The 22,832-nt window shown below is 40.9% G+C and overlaps 1 protein-coding gene across 15 annotated transcripts in view; it reads left to right on the top strand.

Annotated features, from left to right (window-relative positions):
• mta1 (metastasis associated 1) overlaps positions 1–22,832 on the top strand; it is a 166,994-nt gene that overhangs the window by 49,490 nt on the left and 94,672 nt on the right. For all 15 annotated transcript variants that reach the window (XM_069917205.1, XM_069917203.1, XM_069917202.1 and 12 more), the window contains 3 exons: positions 8,116–8,242; positions 13,413–13,476; positions 16,877–16,994. In XM_069917205.1, the coding sequence (XP_069773306.1) occupies positions 8,121–8,242; positions 13,413–13,476; positions 16,877–16,994 (304 nt within the window). In that variant the 5' untranslated portion in view covers positions 8,116–8,120. The remainder of the gene's footprint in view (positions 1–8,115; positions 8,243–13,412; positions 13,477–16,876; positions 16,995–22,832) is intronic.

The following is a 22,832-nucleotide window of genomic DNA, read 5'->3' as shown; positions in this document are numbered from 1 at the left end:
AGGGGGCAATGGGATGAATGGGATTGCTCTCCTGGGAGTTGGCACGTACCTAGTAGACCAAACGACCTCCCCTATGTCATTATGAGAATTCCTGTATCAGAAGTCTGTAATTTGACTAATGCTTGAGGTGTGTGAATGGTGAATGTGGCTACCAATCTTCCCTTCTCTTTGGCTGCCAGCTGATCATTGATTTTCCTTTTATTGTGTGGCGGCATTGATTGGACTGCTAATTTATAACTACTAGGTTAGCTGAAGCCCATGGGAATTTGGTGAGGAAGTGCCTTGAGACAAACAGTCCTGATTAATTTTCATTTCAATTGTCGACCACTGTTGCCTCAGGTTGTATTATTGCCAGGCACCATCTTTCCTCTCTCCACTCTTAACCACTTTCATTCTACGTCCATTTCCATAGGTCCTGTTCACTTCTAAGTTAGTGTGCAAATAAAATGAAATAGCCACTTGAAATTACTGTTCAATCTTAATAAAAAAATATTAAAGTCACTGTCCAATTTCTGTCTGAAATTTAAGAAACGGTAGGTGGAGTTGTCAGCTTGGCTGATGTACTTCAATGAGCCATTCACAAAAAGAGCAGCTTTGAACTGATGCTCCACAATAAATGTAAGTTTTTAACATAACATAACATAACATAACAATTACAGCACGGAAACAGGCCATTAGGCCCTTCTAGTCCGCACCGAACCAAACACCCCTTTCTAGTCCCACCTCCCTGCACAATGCCCATAACCCTCCATCTTTAGCCACATGCTTTATCCTCCTATTTCTGACCTCACCAACACGTGGTCCCGGGTAGAAATCCTGAGATCACAACCCTAGGGGTCCTGTCCTTCAACCTAGCGCCTGATACCCTGAACTCTCTTTGCAGGACCTCCTCAACCATCCTACCCATGTCATTGATCCCTGTATGGACCATGGCATCTGGCTGCTCCACCATCCCCATGGACAGTGATCCCAACACCCCCAGCAGAGAAAGACCCCACTTTGGGACAGTTCCCTCACCCCCCCTCCCTGACAGAGCTCCCTCACCCTCCCGGACAGAACCTTCTAACCCCTCCCCCCTCCAGATAGAACCTCCTAACCCCACCTCCGGTCAGAACCTCCTAACCCCCTTCTTCAGACAGAGCCTCCTCACCCCTTTCCCCAGACAGAGCCTCCTCACCCCTTTCCCCAGACAGAGCCTCCTCACCCCCCTCCCCATCAGAGCCCCCAGAACCCCCCAGGACTGAGCCCCCTCATCCCCATCCCCGGGAAAGAGCTCCCTCACTCTCCCCATTCAGAGCCCTTCAAATACCCAGAGAGCGTCCCCACTCCCCAACTGCGCTGGACAATATCCCCCAGACAGCACCCCCTTCCACCCCTGGACAGGGCCACCACCAGCCCCATGGACAGCATCCCCCAGCACCACCCAGACAGTGTCCACTACCTGGCACCTTTATCATGTGGTCTCAGGGAGCCTTCATTGGGCTGAGCACCCGCTGTGCATCCCAGAGCAGGGCTGCATTGATTTATTCTCTGGTCACACCCTCTCGTCCCCACAGCGATGAGCCCGTTTCAGTGCTCTGACTGCAGGAAGAACTTTAAAAGTCTGGGTAACTTAAAGAGACACCAACGGGTCCACACCATTCGTCTGCTCTGAGTGCGGCAAGGAGTTCACCCAGACCTCCGACCTGGTGAGGCACCGGAGAGAGGCCCTTCAGGCTTGATTAAATAAAAGTAGTGTTTGATGATGGAAAGTACGTTGTGGATGCATATGATTTAACAACTGAGCGATTTGTGGATGAAAAATTTAAATGATGCAGATGATGAAATTCAGATATGAAATTCAGATAACTTTGGAAAGACTGGAAGAGAGAGAGCTAATGATCATTTCAGGTCAGATCTGGCAAAGGCTATGACCCTCTGGAGTTTATTAAGCTTCTCTCTTTAAAGGTGTTGTCAATGGTACACCTGTTGAATCTTTCCGGCAACTTCTGATTTGTTTCCAATGTGACTGATAAACAGTGCCCTCCATATTTGGGACAAAGACACTTTTTTTTCCTGTATTTGCCCCTGTGCTCCACAGTTTTAAATTTTGTAATCAAACAATTCAGGTGCTATTAAAGTGTACATTTCAGATTTTATTCCATCTTATTTGTATACATTTTGGTTTGACCATGTAGAAATTACAGCACTTTTTATACATAGTCTCCTTATTTTCGGGCACCATAATGTTTGGGACATTTAGCTTCACTGATGTTTGTGAATACTCAAGTATGTGTAATTGCTTCATTGGTGCAGGAAAAAGAGCTAGTCTTGCTTTTAAGCATTTGATCACCTTAGGAGTCAGTGGTTGCCATTTTTCATCATGAGGACCAGACTTGTGCCAATGGAAGTCAAAGAAGCCATTATGATGGTGAAAAACAAGAGTAAGATACATCGCCCAAACATTCGGATTACCAAAAGCAACTGCTTGGAACATCATTAAGAAGAAAGAGCGCACTGGTGAGCTCAGTAATGGGAAAGGGACTAGAAGACCAGGAATGACCTCCACTGCTGATGACAGAAGAATTCTCATCACAATGAAGAAATATCTTCAAATGCTTGTCCGACAAATCAGAAACACTCTTCAGGAAGCAGGTGTGGATGTGTCAAAGACTACTGTCTGCAGAAGATTTCATGAATAGAAATAACAGGGGCTACACAGCAAGATGCAAACCACAGAAAGAGTGGCCAAATTGCAGTTTGCCAAGAAGTATTTAAAAGAGCCTGCAGAATTCTGGAAAAGGGTCTTGTGGACAGATGAGGTCAAGACTGGCCTGTATCAGTGATGGCAAGAGCAAAGTCTGGAAGTGTAAAAGAACTGCCCAAGATCCAAAGCATACCATCTCATCTGCGAAACATGATGGTGGGAGTGTTATGGCTTGGGCATGTATGGCTGCCATAGGTACTGATGCAACTATTTTCATTGATGATAAGAATCAGGATTTCAGGATTTATTGTCAGCTACAAGTCATGAAATTCGGTGTTTTGCGGCAGCATCATAGTGTAAACATTCATATTATAACCATCCTACGACATTACTATAAAAAATAAAATAATAATATCAATAATAGAGCACGAAAAGTAAGGCAGTGTCTTTGGTTCATTGATTATTCAGGAATCTGATGGCAGCGGGAAAGAAGCTGTCCTTGTCTTTAGGTTCCTGTACCTATTCCCTGATGGTGAAGAGGGCATGGCCTGGGTGGTGGGGGTCTTTGGGGATAGAGGCTCCTTTTTTTAAGACACTGCCTCATGTAAATGAACTCAATCGAGTGAAATCTGGTGCCTGTGATGTTGCAGGCCGAGTTAACAACCCTCTGGAGTTTATTCTTGTCCTGAGAGTTGGCGCTTCCATACCAGTCCGGAATGATCCGACCTGGCTAGGGACACAACCCTTTAAGGCCCAAACAGTAGGCGTGGCTTAGCTCTCAGCCAATCGCTGTAAGCACAGTCTAGATACTGTAACTATATACACTATATACATTAGTGATATATCTGTACTATCACAGTACAATCAGCCAGAATACTCTCCACAGTACACCTCTAAAAGTTTACGAGAGACATCCCAAACCTCCTCAGTCACCTCATAAAGTATAGCCGCTGACAAGCCTTCTTTGTGGTCAATGTGGAGGCTCCAGGACTGATCCTTGGAGATGTTGACACCCAAGAATTTGAAATTCTTGACCCTTTCCACTACTTAGCTCTTGTTGAGGACTGGGTGATGTTCCCTGCACTTCCTTCTGAAGTTCATCAGCAAACTTGTAATGGTATTGGAATTGGGCCTGGCCATATAGTTGTGGGTGTATAATGAGTAGAGCAGTGGGCTCAGCATGCATCCTTGGGGTATTCCTGTGTTGATAATCAGTGAGGAGATGACGTTGTTTCCAATTTATACTGACTGGCCTTCCAATGAGAAAGTCAAGGGTCCAGTTGCAGAGTGGGGTATAGAGGCCTAGAGTTTGTAGCTTCTTGACTAGTACTGAGGGAAAAATGGTATTGAAGGCAGAGCTGTGGTGTATGAATTGCTGTTTTTGAGGTGATCCAGAACTGAGTGGAGAGCCAGCCATTGCATCTGCTGTAGACCGATTGTGATGATGGGTGAATTGCAGTGGGTCCAGATCTTTTCTTCGGTACTGTGATAGTACAGATCTATCTCTAATGTATATAGTGTATATAGTTACAGTATCTAGACTGTGCTTACAGCGATTGGCTGAGAGCTAAGCCACGCCTACTGTTTGGGCCTTAAAGGGTTGTGTCCCTAGCCAGGTCGGATCATTCTGGACTGGTCGGCCACCTGTGAAGAGCTCCTGTCTTTTGTTAATAAAAGCCTTGGTTTGGATCAACAAGTCTTTGATTCTTTCGACGAGCTCCACAGGTACGTGTTAATTCTGACCATGACCAGCCTCTCGAAGCATTTCATCACAACAGAAGTTATTGCTACTGGGAAGCCTACGCTACTCTTCTTGGGCACTGGGATGAAGCTAATGGACACCTGACTGCACAATGAGAGGTTGAAAATGTCCGTGAACATTCCAGCTAGTTGGTTGGTGCAGATAGCTTGAGAGTATCTGTCTCTGCCTCTAGCTTCCTCCAGAATTGCCACTTTGCTTCAGAGATGGCCTTCTGCAAGTCATACCTGGACCTCTTGTAAAGATCATGATTCCTGGCCTTAAACGCCCTTGTTCTCGCCCTTAGCAGGTTGCGAATTCTCTGATTCATCCAGAGCTTCTGGTTGAGGAACACCCAGTATTTGTGCAGGGGCACACACTCAACCACGCAGGTATTGATGAAGTCAGTGGCACCTGTTGCATATTCATTCGGGTCAATGGATGAGTCCTTGAATATGTTGTAGTCCACTGATTCAAAGCAGTCCTGTAGATGCTCCTCCACCTCCCTCGATCACACCTTTGCTGTCTTCACCACTGGTGTTGTGGTCTTCAGTCTTTCAGTCTCTGCTTGTACACTGGGAGTAGAAGTACAGACTTGCCAAAGTGTGCTCATGGTGGTGTATTGGTTCCCACGTGTAACTGGTGTCGTCAGTAGCAAAATTAATTCTGAGATGAATAGACACATCTGCTCAAGTTCGACCAAATCCCTCCAAATTCATTGGACAGTACTTCATCCTACAGCAAGACAGTAATCCGAACAGAGGAGTTTTTCAAATCTTAAAAAAGGAAAATTCTTGAATGGTAAGTCGGTCACACGATCGAAATCCAATGGAGCATGCCTTCCATATGCTGAAGAGAAAACTTAAGCTGGAGCTGAATATGGCTGCAGTGGAGGCCTGGCAGAGCATCACCAGAGAAGATACTCAGTACTTAGTGATTTTGATGAATCACAGACTTCAAGCAGTCATTGCATGCAAGGCATATGCAACAAAGGACTAAATATGACTACTTTAATATATTGCTATCTCCCAAATATTATGATGCCCTGAAATGAGGGGACTATGTATTAAAAGTGCTGTAATTTTGACATGGTCAAACCAAAATGTGCACAAATATCCTTTAATAAAATCTGGAATGTGCCCTTCAATCACATGAATTGTTTGATTACAAATTTAAAACTGTGGAGCACAGGGGAAAATAAAGGGAAAAAAAAGATGTGTCTTTGTCCCAATCATTATAGGGACCATTTGTGAGCGGTATTGGCAGCAGGCCCTATCCGAATCACATAGCAAGGCTTCAATGCAGAGTGCTGTTGCTTCTGTACCTCTTTGAGAGTAAAGAACAAATAAACTACGACTAATGGAAGCAAATGAACACTTATGCATAGTTGCTTTGTAAGAAATGTATCAGCTAAATTGCAAATATCTGGGAGGTATGAGTTGGAATGCAGTTTAATAGGATAAGTTGAGTGATAAATATTGACTAGGAATCCATGAGTATTTTTTTACAGCACCTCAAAGACATCTCTTCCAAGAGATGGCAACTCCCAGAGTGAACTTCTCCTTTGTCCTGACCTGACCTCAGGGCAGGATGGGGATTTGAATCCTAACTTCCTCTTGATGAAACTGACTAGGTGTGTACTCAAATTAAAAAACATAAATTGTGGAAATGCTCAGCACAACAGGTAGCACCTAAGGAACTGGGATTAATATTCCCAGATGAATACTCTTTAGTTGCTAGCACTTTCAGTTTGTATTTCTGCGCAACTTTCAACTCAGCCTGCACATTGCACTTTTAAGGAATGAGAGGTGAATTTGAAACAGATGAAATTTTTGCAGGGCTTGGCAGAGAGGATGTTCCCCTTGGATGAATATCAAGAAGCAAGGGCAATGGTCTCAAATTAAAGTGTCAACCACTCAGAAATGAGATGGAAAATTTCTTTGCTCCTAGAGGTACACCTTTGGAATTCTCTACCAAAGGGGCTATGGAAGCTTGATGACCGAGTACATTCATGGCAGAGGTTGATACTTTTGGATATTTGGAGAATCAAGAGACTATGGGTTAGTGTAGGAAAGTGGTGATGAGCTAAAAGATCTTGTTGAATGATGGAGAAAGGGAAGAGCTGTTGAATGGCCTAATGCTTCTGCTGCTTGTGATCTACGTTTCCATGCTAAATAGAGATAAATACAGTATGAAATTATTCTTGGGTTTAAATGTGCAGCATGAAAACAGGCCCACCATCTGTGCTGACTGATTTACACCCATCCCTTGTCATTCTTCCTACATTGTCCTCAGCTCCCCTTGATTCGACCAACAGCTGACATGCAAGGAACACCTCCTACCAGCCTACAAGACTTTGGGATGTGGGAGGAAACCCACGGAGATCACATGGACCACAATTGAGCTCGGAGTCACGGAGGATGCAATTGTAGCATTGAACAAGTATTGTTGAAAATTTTAAGAAAACTGGAAGTAGGAGTAGGCCATTCAGCTCCTCATGCCTTTCTCCACCATTGCTGAAACCCCTCAGGGTTGTGTCAGTCTTGTGGAACCAAGGACTGATCTGATTGTGTGAATAACTTGAAGATGAATTAAAATGCAGAGTCTCTTGGTTAGTAAGTTTAGAAAGAGGCAAACCGGTTTGGAGGAAGGAGCCTGGCACACTGGCACCTGTCTGTGGAAAGAAACCTTCCCATTGTGATGAACTCCAGTGAACCAGACTAATCAATTGATTAACCAGATGGGGCTTTGAATCAATATGTGGAGGAAGGAGGGAGAGGTGAGGGTCTGATCATTTTAAAGACACATCCAGGTACACTATTTGAGAAAGGTCAATAATATGTAACCACCAGACAATGGTAATAGGTATTGGCAACTCAAATAGAGAAGGGTAAAAATGCTCAACAGGTCATTCACCATCAATGAAGAGGACAAAGTTTCAAGGTAAGAATCTTTTCACACAGCAAGTTACTTAAGGGTTGGCAAATTGAATATCAAGTCCAAACAGCTGCAACATCCCTTGATAGATAGGTGTTGTCCCTCATGCTTGCATTGGATCTTGCAGTATCATTTCAGGAGGCTACAGGTGGGTCAGAGTGGGATGGGAATTAAAGTGGCAAGCAACCAGAATTTTGAGTACACACTTGTGGCCTGAATACAGGTGTTTCACAAAGTAATAATTCAATCTGGATTTGCTTTCTCCATTGCAGAGAAGACCATATTATGAACTGGAAATGCAGTATGCAATCTTGAGATTTTATTGGCTAATCTGTGGGCTCTAAATCCTCCCTTGGCATAGATAAGTGACAAAAGAATGGAATGGAAAATTTATGGACATGTGGGAGAGAATAAGCTGAATCTGTACAGAAAAATTTTAAATGGCAAATGTGACTGTTGGAATTGCTCCCTGGTCCCAGTGGGCCCTCAGTAAGTAACATGCAACTACGGTAAAAGTGGACTGACCTGACATCCACAGGCAAGAAATTTCTGAGGTAGATTTTGGCCACCCAGAGCAGCTCGCCTTCATGTGGAAATGGACAAGAATGCTGATAACATGAATCGTGGCTGCCATCTGTGGATTTCTGATTTTTATTTTGTCAGGTAATTTGTGGGCTGATTTATTTGTGAAATTGGTAGTTTTGGGAAGTGCAGAAGTGATGCCGTTGACCCAATATCTTTGATCTTTGCTCAGAGGAAATGGAAGAGGAGATGGAAAATGGAGAACTCCAGGAGTTGTCTGAGAACGAGCGGCACCAGCTGAAACACCGTGAACTCTTCCTGTCACGGCAGCTGGAGTCCTTGCCAGCAACCCACATCAGGTAACTACAGAGCGGGAAAGCAGGGGGCCTCTCCACAGAGCTGATGGCTTGGTCCTGGGAGAATAAAATCAAAACCGAAAATGCTAGTCAAGCAGCATCTGTGGAAAGACAAAAACAAAGGGAGTATTACAGGTTGGTGACGGAAATGATTCACAGCGTCACTTGCTGGGGATATCCTGCATTTTCTGTTTTTATTTTCCATTTCCAGCATCGACACATTTTGCTTCAGGCCCAAATATATCTTCTGAATCCGAGCAGCTGTGTGCTGTGCCAGGATCACAGCAATAAGGATCACCACACTGGCACAAAAACTCAGCTGGTTCCATATAACCATATAACCGTTCACAGTGCGGAAACAGGCCATATCAGCCCTTCGAGTCCGCGCCGGTTAACTTAAACAACTCCACTGGCTCCCCCCTCCCACTCTCCACCCATAACCCTCCAACCCCCTCATATCCATGTACACATCCAACCTTCTCTTAAATAACAGAAGGGACCCTGCCACAACTATCTCTTTTGGAAGATCATTCCATTCTGCCACCACTCTGAGTGAAAAAGCATTCTCTAATATTTCTCCTAAAGTTTGCCCCCTTATCCTTAATTTATGCCCTCTTGTTCCAACATCCCCTGCCCTCAGTGGAAATAGTCTATTTATGTCTAGTCTATCTATTCCCTTCATAATTTTAAATATTATCAAATCCCCTCTCAGCCATCTACGTTCCAATGAATAAAGTCCCAGTCTCCTTAATCTTTCTCTGTAATCTAGATTCTGTAAGCCAGGCAACATCCTTGTAAATCTTCTCTGCACCTTCTCCACCTTATCTATATCCTTTCTATAATTTGGAGACAATTCTCCAAACCTGGCCTCACCAATGCCTTAAACAGCCACAGCATCACTTCCCAGCTCCTATACTCTATACTATGATTTATGAAGGCCAGCATACCATGTCTACATGGGAATCCACCTTCAATGAACTCTGTACCATAACCCCCAGGTCCCTCTGTTCCTCTGCGTACTTCAATGCCTTCCCCTTAACTACAAATGTCCTATTTTACTAATTTTTTCTGAAATGCAGCACCTCGCACTTATCTACATTAAATTCCATCTGCCATCGTTGGAGGATTAAATCTGTTGAACTCTCTGAAATCTGTTGAACTGCTTTATGAGTGAATCTGGGCTCTCAGCAACATCCTTGATATTTAATAGGTTTCTGAAATCGCCCCAAATTTGATTTAATTGCTCCATAAGTGCCAAGTTAAAGGAGGAAATGAATCCTGAGACTTGGGCTCTGAATTCAGATGCAGAAAATTTGCCTCCAGCTGAGTTGAGCTTGCAAAATCCTCTTCATGACCATCTTGAGACGAGTAGCTTAATTGGGAGAGCTGTCCCACAGAGGAGGCATCAACCCATTTCACCTTTTCCTCACGAAACTAGGTGTGGACTATGCATCGATCCATGAAGATGTGGGTAGAAATGACCACAGTCCTTGTGCAAATTAAATTGTGTGTTCTCACTTAGGATGCTTCTGGTGGTATCATAGATGGGCTAAATGGGACCCACTTTGGGCTTCAGAGGGTCAACAGCAGAAATGTACATCACCACAATCTGAAAGTACAAGGACTAGCATTTCCCCTGCCTTGGTTAAACTAAGCGATTAGCCCTGATTCAACGAAGGGTGTGCATCAGGTGGACCTGAAAATGAAGTGCCAACTTTGTGAAGCTGCAGCGGAGCACTCTGTTTGTGGTAAATGGTAAAATCAGCTTGCAACTGACAGTCTAATCAATCCCCAAAACAATGGATCAGGTTATGATCTTGCAGTCCCAATGATGGTGAACAATGAAAGGAAGAGGAGGCCATGCTCAATAGTTGTGAGAGCCAGGCAGAAAAGTAGGTGGTGAGAAAAGACTGAAGCATTTGCGGCCATGTTCAGCCCTGAGTGCTGTGTGGTTGATCCACTTCACTTAGTAGCTAGTTTGCATTTTTTTATGTCACTGCACATGTTCCACTGGCAGGACAGGGGAACCTGTGCTCTAGAAGTAGCTTTGTATTTGGTCAAGATTTTCCATTGACATCCATGAGACCACATGAAAAATTGCCTGAGAATGCCCTATCCGTAAAAAAAAAAACCAGGACAATTTCAACCTAACCGATTAATCAACACACATTTAGCAGTTAATTGGTTTAAGCTGTTTTCAACAGTGCCGTCAAAGGGCCTTTTTTTCACTGAAGATCTGCTCACTGAAGCCCAATCTGGGTTTTGCTAGAACCACCTTGGTTCAAACATGAGCCATAGCCATAATTTAACAAGATCTACTAGACAAGGATGTCCATTATCACCCGCCTTGTTTGTTTTGTTTGGTTATGGAAAGAATATCTTTTTCTATACAAGATAAGATGTCTTTTTATGAGTTAAAGTGGATCCCATTTATTGATTATATACAATTTAATAAGTTTGAATTAATCATTTTTTTCTTTAAAAAAAACTTTTTATTATATACTTTTTCTATATATGTGTTTTTTTTCTTTTTTTTTAGTTTTTTTTTAATTATTAGTTGTTTTTTTGTTTAAGTTCTTTTTGTTTTTGTTTTTTCATATATATTCTTATATAATAAAAAATTTTTGGATTAATAATTAATACTTAATTAATTTTTTTATTTTTTTTATATATCGATTTTTTTTTAGATATATTTTTTTATTTTTTTTTATTATACTAATAGTATTAATTCTTCACTCTTTATCGTGGGGGTGGGGGGGGTTTAGGGGTTAAAAATAGTGGTTTTTTTTAGTCTTAGTTTTTAGTTGTTAGGGGGAGATGCCGAGATTGGTATTGTATTAACTATGTTACTTTGTACTTGTATTAATTTATTTTGTATTTTTTCTGTACGTGAATTACTTACTTTCTTCATATGTTAAAATTAATAAATAAAGTTTCGAGAAAAAAAACATGAGCCATAGTTGAATTCCAGAGGTGAAAGTGCAACTGCCTTTGATGAGTGCATGTGACCTAGTGTGGCATCAAGGATTCTTGGTAAAACCAAACTCAGTGGGCATCAAAATGAAAACAATTGGTTGAAGTCAGACTTCACACAGAGGAAGTGGTTGTTGGAGGTCATTTGTTCCAGCCCTGGGTATTGCTGCAGAAGTTCTTCAGGGCTGTGCCCTGGGACAAACCATCTTCAGCTGCTGCATGAGTGTCCATTTCATTTGCTACACTTCAGCAAATGAAGCAGCCCATGCCTTGCATGCAGCATTCACATTCTGGCTCATAAGTGAAAAGTAACAAAAACATTACCAATGATATAACCATATAACCACTTACAGCACAGAACAGGCCAGTTCGGCCCTACTAGTCCATGCCGTAGCAAATCCCCACCCTCCTAGTCCCACTGACCAGCACCCGGTCCATACCCCTCTAGTCCCCTCCTATCCATGTAACGATCCAGTCTTTCCTTAAATGTAACCAATGATCCCAACTCCACCACGTCTGCCGGAAGCTCATTCCACGTCCCCACCACCCTCTGCATAAAGAAATTTCCCCTCATGTTCCCCTTATAATTTTCCCCCTTCAATCTTAAACCATGTCCTCTAGTTTGAATCTCCCCCTTTCTTAATTGAAAAAGCCTATCCACATTTACTCTGTCTGTCCCTTTTAAAATCTTAAGCACCTCTATCAAGTCCCCTCTCAATCTTCTACGCTCCAGAGAAAAAAGCCCCAGTCTGCACAACCTTTCCCTGTAACTCAGACCTTGAAATCCTGTCAACAGGATTCAATGATGATCCATCCAAGAGTTTAACCATTTACTCTTGATGTTCCCGTGGTCAAGGCCTCAACGTCAGCATTCTGCGGATGTGCAGCTCAACTGGACCATCAATGTAAATACCATGGTTTCAGAGGGTGGGTTCCCATGGTGAGTGTCACACTTCTGAGATTCCATAGTCATTCCAAGCTGCAAGTCAGAACTCAATGAAAAACACCCCACCGGCCCAAATGAATCCAGCTCCATCACCAATCCAGGAGAGGGAAGCCCACTTGATTTTCCACCATCCGAGACTTAGATTCCTTCCACCATTGACACATCATGTTACAGCCTTACCATCTATAAATGGACTGAGATTAATTGCCCTGATAGAACCTTCCAAAATCATTAATCAAGTAAGATGAGGCCAAGCAGATGAATGGGAAGGTAACTGTCTACAGGTTCTCTTTGAAGTTGATCACTGTCTCAGCTTGTAAGTAGTTGCTAGTCTTTTGTGATCACAGGTTCTAAATCCTGGAACTCCCTCCCCAACAGTGTTATGGAAGTACCTTCCCCAGATCGATACAATCAGTTCAAACATTCATTTTATGTGCATGACATACCTCTGTGCTCAAATTAAAGTTAACAATTTCACAGTCACCCTTCCCTGATTGTGTAAGAATGACCATTTCTGATGTATTATCATCAACCTTTATTGGTTCAGTTTTTGTCTCCCAACAGATGTTATCTAACCCACTGGATATTTTGAGAATTCCTATAGATCCTATTTCTAGCAATTACGTGCTTTTGTATTTCAAAGTTCCAACACATTTTTCCTCTCCCACCTATTCCCATTCATCTCATCCTTATTTAAGCTTTGTAAACAAGTGAGCTGTGATTAACAAATCTTTCCTATCCTTTCTCAGACAAAACCATCCCTACGAGTGGTATTCTGTCAATGCTGTATCAGACCTTTTGTTCTGTCAACCCCTCCTTCTCTACAATGTATACACATTGGATTTCTAAAATTTTGTGGCTTTGGTGACAGGTGTTTGTGCTGACATGTTACCTCTACTCCTCACAGATACTCCCTGATCTACTGAGCATTCCTAATTTTCATTTCAGGTTTTCACCATCTGCTTTCCTTTTCGCCAATTGGTCAGATTAGTGATGCTGATTGAGAAATGAATATTGGCCAGGAATCTGGGAGAAAATGCTGCTACTTTTTTTAGAATTTTTCTTTGGTGTGTGGGTGAGAAGGTGGCAAAATATCTCTCAAGAGTACAGTACAACACTGCACTCGAGCCTCGGCTTGGACATGGGGGCAAGTTTTTGAATGAGACTCAAACCCAGGACATTCCAACACTAAAAGAGAGGATTTCTACCAATACGTATGAAACTTTTACTGACACCTATTCAATTCCCTTTCAGGGGTAAGTGCAGTGTTACACTGCTGAATGAAACAGAGATGCTTTTGTCCTATCTTGAGCGTGAGGTAAGAATTGTTTTTTGGCAAGCATTTCTCCTTGGTCAGGTGTCCGTGTAGACCAGGGGTGTCAAACTCAAATTCACAGAGGGCCAAAATTAAAAACTTGGACTAAGTCGTGGGCCAAACTAAATATTTATTGAAAATTTTCAACATCTGCATGTTTTCTCTTCTTTCAACATATGTAATGTTAAACTTTTTCTTATTAAAATAAATGTTGAATAATAGTTTTGGTTAAACTCTTTCCAGAAGAAGCATTAACCAATGAGAAATAAAATATTCAATAAATAATATTTCTGTATAGCCTTTAAGCTCCTTTTAAATGTATTTTTTTTCACAAGCCAACAAGTCAAAAAAATAACAACTTGCTTCAATGACAAACAGGTTTGTCTTTTAAAATGATGAACATATAGTTTGCCTCCCACCTGTCTTGAAAGGTCCTGTTTTCTGTCTTTCGTTTGGCCATTTTTCGTAAGGGGTTTATTACATGTGAATTCGGCGACAGGTCGCAGATGCTAATAAAAGTAAAGAGAGGAGGTGGGGCGATTAGCAGGCTGACGGGCCGGCGCCAATGCATTTGCAAAGCATTCTGGGATTTGTAGTATTAGCTGTGCATGCGCTATACTGGCGCGGCGGCCAGCGGGCCAGCTCTAATACATATTTGATATGATCTTGTGGGCCAAATATAATTATATCACGGGCCAAATTTGGCCCGCGGGCCTGAGTTTGACATGTATGGTGTAGACATTTCACTCTCGATTTTGTCTCATTTTACTGGTGCTCATTTCTCTTTGTTAATATTGCATTATATTGCTGTTGGACACTGCTGTATTACACTGAACAACATCACCCATTGGAGATGGACTCAATCTCCAATTCCCTGGCCTCAGCTAAGTTGATGGCTAGAGTAACATGGCTATCTTTCAGTGAAGGGAGGGGGTTTTGATCAGTTTCTATGTCAGATTGCTTTTGAGAATCTTTCTTCTTTCTTCTTTGGCTTGGCTTCGCAGATGAAGATTAATGGAGGGGTAATGCCCACGTCAGCTGCAGGCTCGTTTGTGGCTGACAAGTCCGATGCGGGACAGGCAGACACGGTTGCAGCGGTTGCAAGGGAAAATTGGTTGGTTGGGGTTGGGTGTTGGGTTTTTCCTCCTTTGTCTTTTGTCAGTGAGGTGGGCTCTGCGGTCTTCTTCAAAGGAGGTTGCTGCCCGCCAAACTGAGGCGCCAAGATGCACGGTTTGAGGCGATATCAGCCCACTGGCGGTGGTCAATGTGGCAGCCACCAAGAGATTTCTTTATGCAGTCCTTGTACCTCTTCTTTGGTGCACCTCTGTCTCGGTGGCCAGTGGAGAGCTCGCCATATAACACGATCTTGGGAAGGCGATGGTCTTCCATTCTGGAGACGTGACCTACCCAGCGCAGTTGGATCTTCAGCAGCGTGGATTCGATGCTGTCGGCCTCTGCCATCTCGAGTACTTCGATGTTGGTGATGAAGTCGCTCCAATGAATGTTGAGGATGGAGCGGAGACAACGCTGGTGGAAGCGTTCTAGGAGCCGTAGGTGATGCCGGTAGAGGACCCAAGGTTTGGAGCTGAACAGGAGTGTGGGTATGACAACGGCTCTGTATACGCTAATCTTTGTGAGGTTTTTCAGTTGGTTGTTTTTCCAGACTCTTTTGTGTAGTCTTCCAAAGGCGCTATTTGCCTTGGCGAGTCTGTTGTCTATCTCGTTGTCGATCCTTGCATCCGATGAAATGGTGCTGCCGAGAATCTACTGTTTAAATAAATGAGTGTGTTTCTCTGTGTTTGTAATGGAGAATATGTGTGGAGGATACTCTTCTTCAGATAGAACAGATCAAAGTCATTTTTTTTTAATGTCAGTGTAAAACTGAATTTAAGTTCAATGAACTTTCTTTTATTCATTTTTTTATTGTTTTAGAATTATTTGGCTGCAATAGTGTTGTAGATTTTTCCCCAATTAACGCTGAGTTCTGGACTGTAGATCAAATGACATTGAGTATTTAAATTTAAATAATTAAATACGTTTGAAATTGGTCTCAGAAGCAGGCAGACTGAACTACAGGTATACCCCGTTTTACGAATACTCACTTCACAAAAATTCCCTTTTACAAATAAACCTGTATTCACTTTTACGAAAAAAAGACTTCAATAGTAGTGAATAGGTCTTTGCTTTGCATCATTTCAGCTTTTGGAAGGTTTCATAGGAGCGCTTTAGTTTCGTAAAGTGGGGTATACCTGTAGTGGGTAATATCAAAAAGCTGTTGGGTTTGCTGAAATCCTTGGGGGAAGGAAATCAGCTGTCTTTACATGCTCCTGTGTGTGCTTCCAGACCCAACAATGTCGTTGGTTCAACTGCCTATTCAGTTCAGAGGCAATTAAGGATGAAAAGTTAATGCTTGGATTGCCAGTGACATTCAGATCTCATGAATGAATAAAAACAGGTTCATCTGTGCACCAGTCTGTATGGTATGCACAAGCCACCTTTGCATCCACAGGTCTGTGTGTGCATGAACATTTTTGTTATCCTGCATGTATACATGGCGGTGTTTATACGTGTGTGTGTGTGATAACCGCATAAATTCTAATACTGTCATAGCAAGAATCCTGCCAGCACCCAGAGTTTAGGCACACAATGGCTTGCATTTAGTAATCAATGCATCTTTGGAGATGGAGGACAAAAGAAAAGTGGGAAGACTTCCTCACTTTTGCGTTTCATTGCTTTCTGATTGTGCAGTGTCAGAATATCCTGTCTTCTTTGTTATGTTACACCTGGCCTTCATGTTGTGACCATTGGGCTGCTGTGCTGCTGTTAAAGCCACATAGAACCAGCATGTGCCACTGTGCTGATGACTAGGGACTGGGTTTTCTTGCCTCAAATAATTGGAACATGCCACCAGATTGGGGCAAAGTGTTTGCTGAGCGTTTGGAAGAAAGATTTTTGTGAACTAACAGATTCCGTCATTGAATTTCAAGCGGTTGGTGTCTCCCTTGCAAGATTTTTTTGAGAGATACTTATTGGGCTTTCTTATTAAATGTAACAAAATCTATTAGCATGCCCACAAGAAATGGGAGTGGCACAGTTGGGAGAGTTGGCATAGACTCATTGGGCTAAAAGGACTCTTTCTGTGAACCCACACAGTGTGTTGAGGGTATTCATTGAGATGGGAGAGCTTTGATCACAGCTAATCTTGATCTGGGATCATAAAATAAGAAAATATTCTCAAGTGCCTGTGCTTGCAAGGAAACCAACAAATATACCCAACTGTCTTTTGAAGTTTACAGAACGTTTGGGTCACTGTATATTGGAACTTTAAAAAAATGTAATTGCAATTAGGCGAAGCTTAAATGAGTCTGTAGTCAGTGACCTCTCCTCGATTCTTTCCTTCAAGGATACATTTTTTTATTCACTCGTCTATGATCCACAACTGAAGACTCTTCTGGCAGATAAGGGAGAGATTCGTGTTGGCCCTCAATACCAGGCAGACATAACAGACTTACTAAAAGAAGGTCAGTAACTTTAAAATGCAAATGTGGCAATAAATTTGTGATTGGGCCCACCAAGGTGTCAAAATATTTTACAGCACAGGGATTGCCTGTTCTTTGAGAAAACTAACCACCTAGGTTCTCAACCTTTTTCTTTCCACTCACATACCACTTTAAGTGTTCCCTGTGCCATAGGTGCTCTGAGATTAGCAAGGAATTGCTTAAGGTGATCTGTGAGTGGGAAGGGAAGGTTGAGAATCACTGCTCTAGACCCATTTGTAACTGAAATATTTGGTTTGAGTAAAATTGTCATTGGTCCATTTCCTTTGGGGTTATGAAACCATGCACATAACAAGTTAATTAGGTACGATTAAAACAGTGGTTTTCAAACTTTCTTTCCCAGTAACCAATATTTAACTGGGTGGTGCACCACAATGTGAGATGTGAAATGTATTTCCAGTCAAATCAATTTTTGAGTTAAGTGTTTCAGCACCAACAATATTTTACAATTGTTTGTTTGGAATGTGTTCAACTTTCTGAATGTCTCACACTGAGGTGGCTAATATTTTCACTCAGTTGCTTGTCCTGTTTTCGCCTTCACATTCAAAAATAATTCATTGGCTTAAGAATTTACAAACATGTCATAATTAAATCAAATAAATCTACAGCACAGTTACAGGCCCTTCTGGCTCATGTGCCCATACTGCCTACACATATCATTTAAACTACAAACCCCTCCATATGTTTTAAGAGGTGGAAGGAAACTAGCACTCAGAGAAACAAGGTCACAGGGTGAATGTGCAAACTCCTGATGAGAGCGTCAGATTTGAACCCAGGTCGCTGGCACTTTAATAATGCCACGCTAACCGTGCACTATTTTATTTTATTTTAGTCTATACCAAACTATTATTCTGCCTAGTCCAATTGACCTGCCCTTGGACCATAGCCCTCCATACCCTAACCATCCATGCACCTGTCCAAATCCTTCTTGTGTCAAAATTGAACCTGCATTTACCACTTCAGCTTGCAGCTCGCCACTCTCTGCAAGAAGATCCCCTTAATGTTCCCTCTGAACATTTCACCTTTCTTCTGAAGGAAATGAAAACAGAATATCGGAAAAAGGAGCAGAAGCAGATCATTGGGCTATTCAGGACTGCTCCACCTTTCACTATGATTGTGGATGATCATCTCAATGCCATATTCCTCCTGTCTACACCATTTGATGCTTTGTAATGTCACATAATCTGTATCTCACCATCTTAAATATATCTAGTGACTTGACCTCCACGACCTGTTGTGTGGTGGAAAATTTCACTGGTTCGTCATCCTCCAAATGAAAAAAATGTTGTCATGTCAGTCTGAAACGCCATAGCCAGGTAAATTAAGCTTTATTGTTCCAGACTCCCTCAATCTAGGAAATGTCCTCCCTGTGTTCAGTTTGTCGAGCATTTTCTATCTTTCCATGAGTTTTCTTCTAAATTCCATTAAGTAAAGGCTTATTCCATTATTTATAAAGTATAGAATCCTGTTTGCTGTTTTTAAACATGCAGTTTTATCTCATTATCTACCTACTTCAAATGTACCTAAAGCTACAACTTCTTTCTGTGGCTCCAGTCTGTTTATTATGTTTCAGTGCATTCCTTATTCATTCTTCTTAAATTGTGTCATCTCACATATTGCTTCTCTCACCTGCATCCAACCCAATATCCGTCCCTGGCTCATCTTCCTGCTTCCCTCATGAAGACAGTGGGCGCTGATTTTAAACATGAATAACTCTGGGCCCTATTCCCACCCTTCAATGAAGCTTGTTGTGCCCAGCTAACTCCCATTAAAGAAGCTCAAGAGTCCTGGATAAATTCTCTCCTTTGTGTTGTCACTAAATTTGGTTATTGTTACTGGTACCCCCATCCCCTTGAATTCCATCCCAATCCAGAATAGCTGCACATAGAGTATGCTGATCACATATGGACCTCAGTATTTTCATCACTACTCATTTCTACCCAGCTCTACAACTCATTTTCTTTTACTTCTGCATCATTCCTTCAGATTATGTGGCCGAATTTCAACAATCAGCTTCGTATGTGGCTCCATAAATTTGACAACGAAAAGTTTGCATTTGTTTCTGCCTTGCCTTTTCAGAACTTCCTGAAGCCTTTTTTTTGGTGTTTGTTTCAAGTGTCCTAGTATTTGCAATGGGGCAGCCAATTTTCATGTGGAAACATTCCTTTGACAGGAGTGTGGTAGCTGGTATTGAGAGATCTAGTGATCTAAGTCCATTGTACCCTGAAAGTGGTAACCCAAGTTGATAGAATAATAAAGACATACGCATTCTTTGCCTTCGTCAATCTGAGCATACAATAAAGGTAAAAGTTCCATTATTCGAATGTAATGGTACATTTCATAAAATGTTTTAACTTTGTTTACCATAAGACAGAGTCACCACTTTGTCAAGCACCCCTCACAGAAATGAGCCCCCAGTGAGATATGAACTCATGACCCCTGGTTTACAAGATCAGTGCTCTAACCACTGAGCTATCAGAGACTCGACAAGAGTTGGGACATGATATTATAACTCTACAAAACAGTGGGTAGGGCAAATGGAGTTTTGTATGCAGTCTGCACCACAGTAGGATGTGATTAAACTGGAGAATGCAAAATAGATTCACCAGGATATTGCCTAAATTGGAAGACATTAGTTGTGGGGAGAGACCAGGTGGGCTGGGTTGGTTTTCCCTGGAATGAAGGAGGCTGAAGGGTGAAAATTACAAGGCAGATGGTCAGAAAACTTTTTTAAATGATGGTGGAGGTATCAAAAAACAAGGGAGAGATTTGTGAGAGGAGAGAGTTTTAAAGGGAATTTAATGGGTAAGCTTTTTTGCAGAGATTAGTTAGGCAGAGGTAGTGGAACAGTTGGCATGGACATGTGGGGTCAAAGGGCCTGTTTCAATGCGTCACAACTCTGTTAATAAGATAACCCATCCTTACTCTCGTGAAATTGTGCAATGGGGTTTCTGTTCAATTGAGGGATCAGATTAATAGTGCAATGTCTATAGATCAGCATAGATTTTTGTCCTCTGATCATTGGAGTGGAGATTCTTCTGCCCCAGGTGTGGGAATCACTTTGACTTTGTTGGCAAAGGGCTAAAGTTGCATTTTGGGGGTGATGTTCCTTCTCACCCACTTTTTTTTTTTTTTTTTTTTTTTTTTTTTTTTTTTGAAGAAACAAATAAGTTTATTTCTGAAATGTATACGTTATTACAAAATAAAATGTCTAAATTAAATGTTCACAAGTCAAGATTAAAATAGGAAGATAGATGAAAATGTTGGAGAAATTTATGTAAAGATAGTATGATTAAGGTTATAAATGTAAGATATAGATTAGAACAATATAATTTTTTACATCAACTATATTTAACCCCTCAAAAATTAAAGAAATTTAATTTAATTTCTTCAGATTTGTGTTTTTTTTTTTTTTTTTTAAATTTTTTATTTTTCACACCATAAATCACAATAGCCATGATATACACTTTTTCTTTTCCACACATTTACAGTGACTTTTTCTCCCTCCCCCCTCCCTCCTCCCAAGCCACCCCCCCATCCCTCCCCCCTCTCATCCATTTTAGTTATACAATCTAGGTTGCATTAATTCAGTTAGACAATGTTGTCATTCAACAAAAATACACCAGAAATTCTACTGAGTCCATTTTTTTCTTCTCTTCTCCTTCCATCAACTTAGGTAATGTTTGTTCCCGGTAGGTTTTCGCTATTGTATTTAATGTAAGGCTCCCATACTTGTTCGAATATTTCAATATTATTTCTTAAACTATATGTTATTTTTTCTAATGGAATACATTTATTCATTTCTATATACCATTGTTGTATTTTCAAATTATCTTCCAATTTCCAGGTTGACATAATACATTTTTTTGCTACAGCTAGGGCTATCTTAACAAATCTTTTTTGTGCATCCTCCAAGTCAATTCCAAATTCTTTATTTTTTATGTTACTTAGGAGAAAGATCTCTGGATTCTTTGGTATATTGTTTTCTGTTATTTTATTTAATATCTGATTGAGATCATCCCAAAATTTTTCTACTCTCTCACATGTCCAGATTGCATGAATTGTTGTTCCCCTTTCTTTTTTACATCGAAAACATCTATCAGATACTGTTGGGTCCCATTTATTTAACTTTTGCGGTGTAATGTATAGTCTGTGTAACCAATTATATTGTATCATACGCAGCCTCGTATTTATTGTATTTCTCATCGTTCCAGAGCATAACTTCTCCCATGTTTCCTTTTTTATCTTTATATTTAAATCTTGTTCCCATTTTTGTTTAGTTTTACCATTTGTTTCCTCATTTTCCTTTTCTTGCAGTTTAATATACATATTTTTTATAAATCTTTTGATTAACATTGTATCTGTAATCACATATTCAAGGTTACTTCCCTCTGGTAAACTCAAGTTGCTTCCTAATTTATCTTTCAAGTAGGATCTCAGTTGGTAATATGCCAGCGCTGTATCTCCCGTTATATTGTACTTATCTCTCATTTGTTCAAAGGATAAGAATCTACTTCCTGAAAAACAATTTTCTATTCTTTTAATCCCTTTTTTTTCCCATTTTCTAAAGGCAAGGTTGTCTATTGTAAAAGGGAGTAGCTTATTTTGCGTCAATATTAGTTTTGGTATTTGGTAATTTATTTTATTTCTTTCTACATGTATCTTCTTCCATATATTGAGGAGATGGTGTAATACTGGAGAAGTTCTATGTTGTACCAATTTTTCGTCCCATTTATATAATATGTGTTCAGGTATCTTTTCCCCTATTTTATCTAATTCTAGTCTCGTCCAGTCTGGTTTTTCCCTTGTTTGATAAAAATCTGATAGGTACCTTAATTGTGCGGCTCTATAATAATTTTTGAAGTTTGGCAATTGTAAGCCTCCTTGTTTATACCATTCTGTTAATTTGTCTAGTGCTATCCTCGGTTTCCCCCCTCTCCATAAAAATCTCCTTATTATTTTCTTTAATTCTTTGAAGAATTTTTCTGTCAGTTGTATTGGCAATGCCTGAAATAAGTATAGTATCCTTGGAAAAATGTTCATTTTAATACAGTTTATCCTTCCTATCAGTGTTAGTGGTAGCTCTTTCCAATGCTCTAAATCGTCCTGTAGTTTTTTCATTAGTGGATTGTAATTGAGTTTATATAATTGGCCTAGATTTTTGTTTATTTGCACACCTAGGTATCTTATTGCCTGCGTTTGCCATCTGAATGGGGATTCCTCCTTAAATTTTGAGAAATCCGCGTTATTCATAGGCATTGCTTCACTTTTATTTACGTTTATCTTGTATCCCGACACTTCTCCATATTCCTTCAATTTCTTATATAGTTCTTTTATTGATAGTTCTGGTTCTGTTAAGTACACTATCACATCATCCGCAAACAGACTGATTTTATATTCCCTGTCTTTTATTTTTATTCCTTTTATATTATTATCTCTTCTTATCGATTCTGCTAGTGGTTCTATAGCTAGCGCAAACAATAATGGTGATAGTGGGCATCCCTGCCGCGTTGACCTGCTTAAGTTAAATTGCTTTGATACATGTCCATTTACTGTCACTTTCGCTAACGGTCCCTTATATAATGCTTTAATCCAATTAATATACTTCTCCGGTAAACTGAATTTTTGCAATACTTTGAACAAGTAATTCCATTCTACTCTGTCGAAGGCCTTCTCTGCGTCTAAAGCAACTGCTACTGCCGGTGCTTTATTTCCTTCTACTGCATGAATTAAGTTAATAAATTTACAAATATTGTCTGTTGTGCGTCTTTTTTTGATAAATCCAGTTTGGTCTAAATTTAC

The sequence above is a fragment of the Narcine bancroftii genome, chromosome 2 (genome assembly GCF_036971445.1).
Source record: "Narcine bancroftii isolate sNarBan1 chromosome 2, sNarBan1.hap1, whole genome shotgun sequence".
NCBI lineage: Eukaryota > Metazoa > Chordata > Chondrichthyes > Torpediniformes > Narcinidae > Narcine > Narcine bancroftii.
This window is presented reverse-complemented; position numbering and strand designations above follow the sequence as displayed.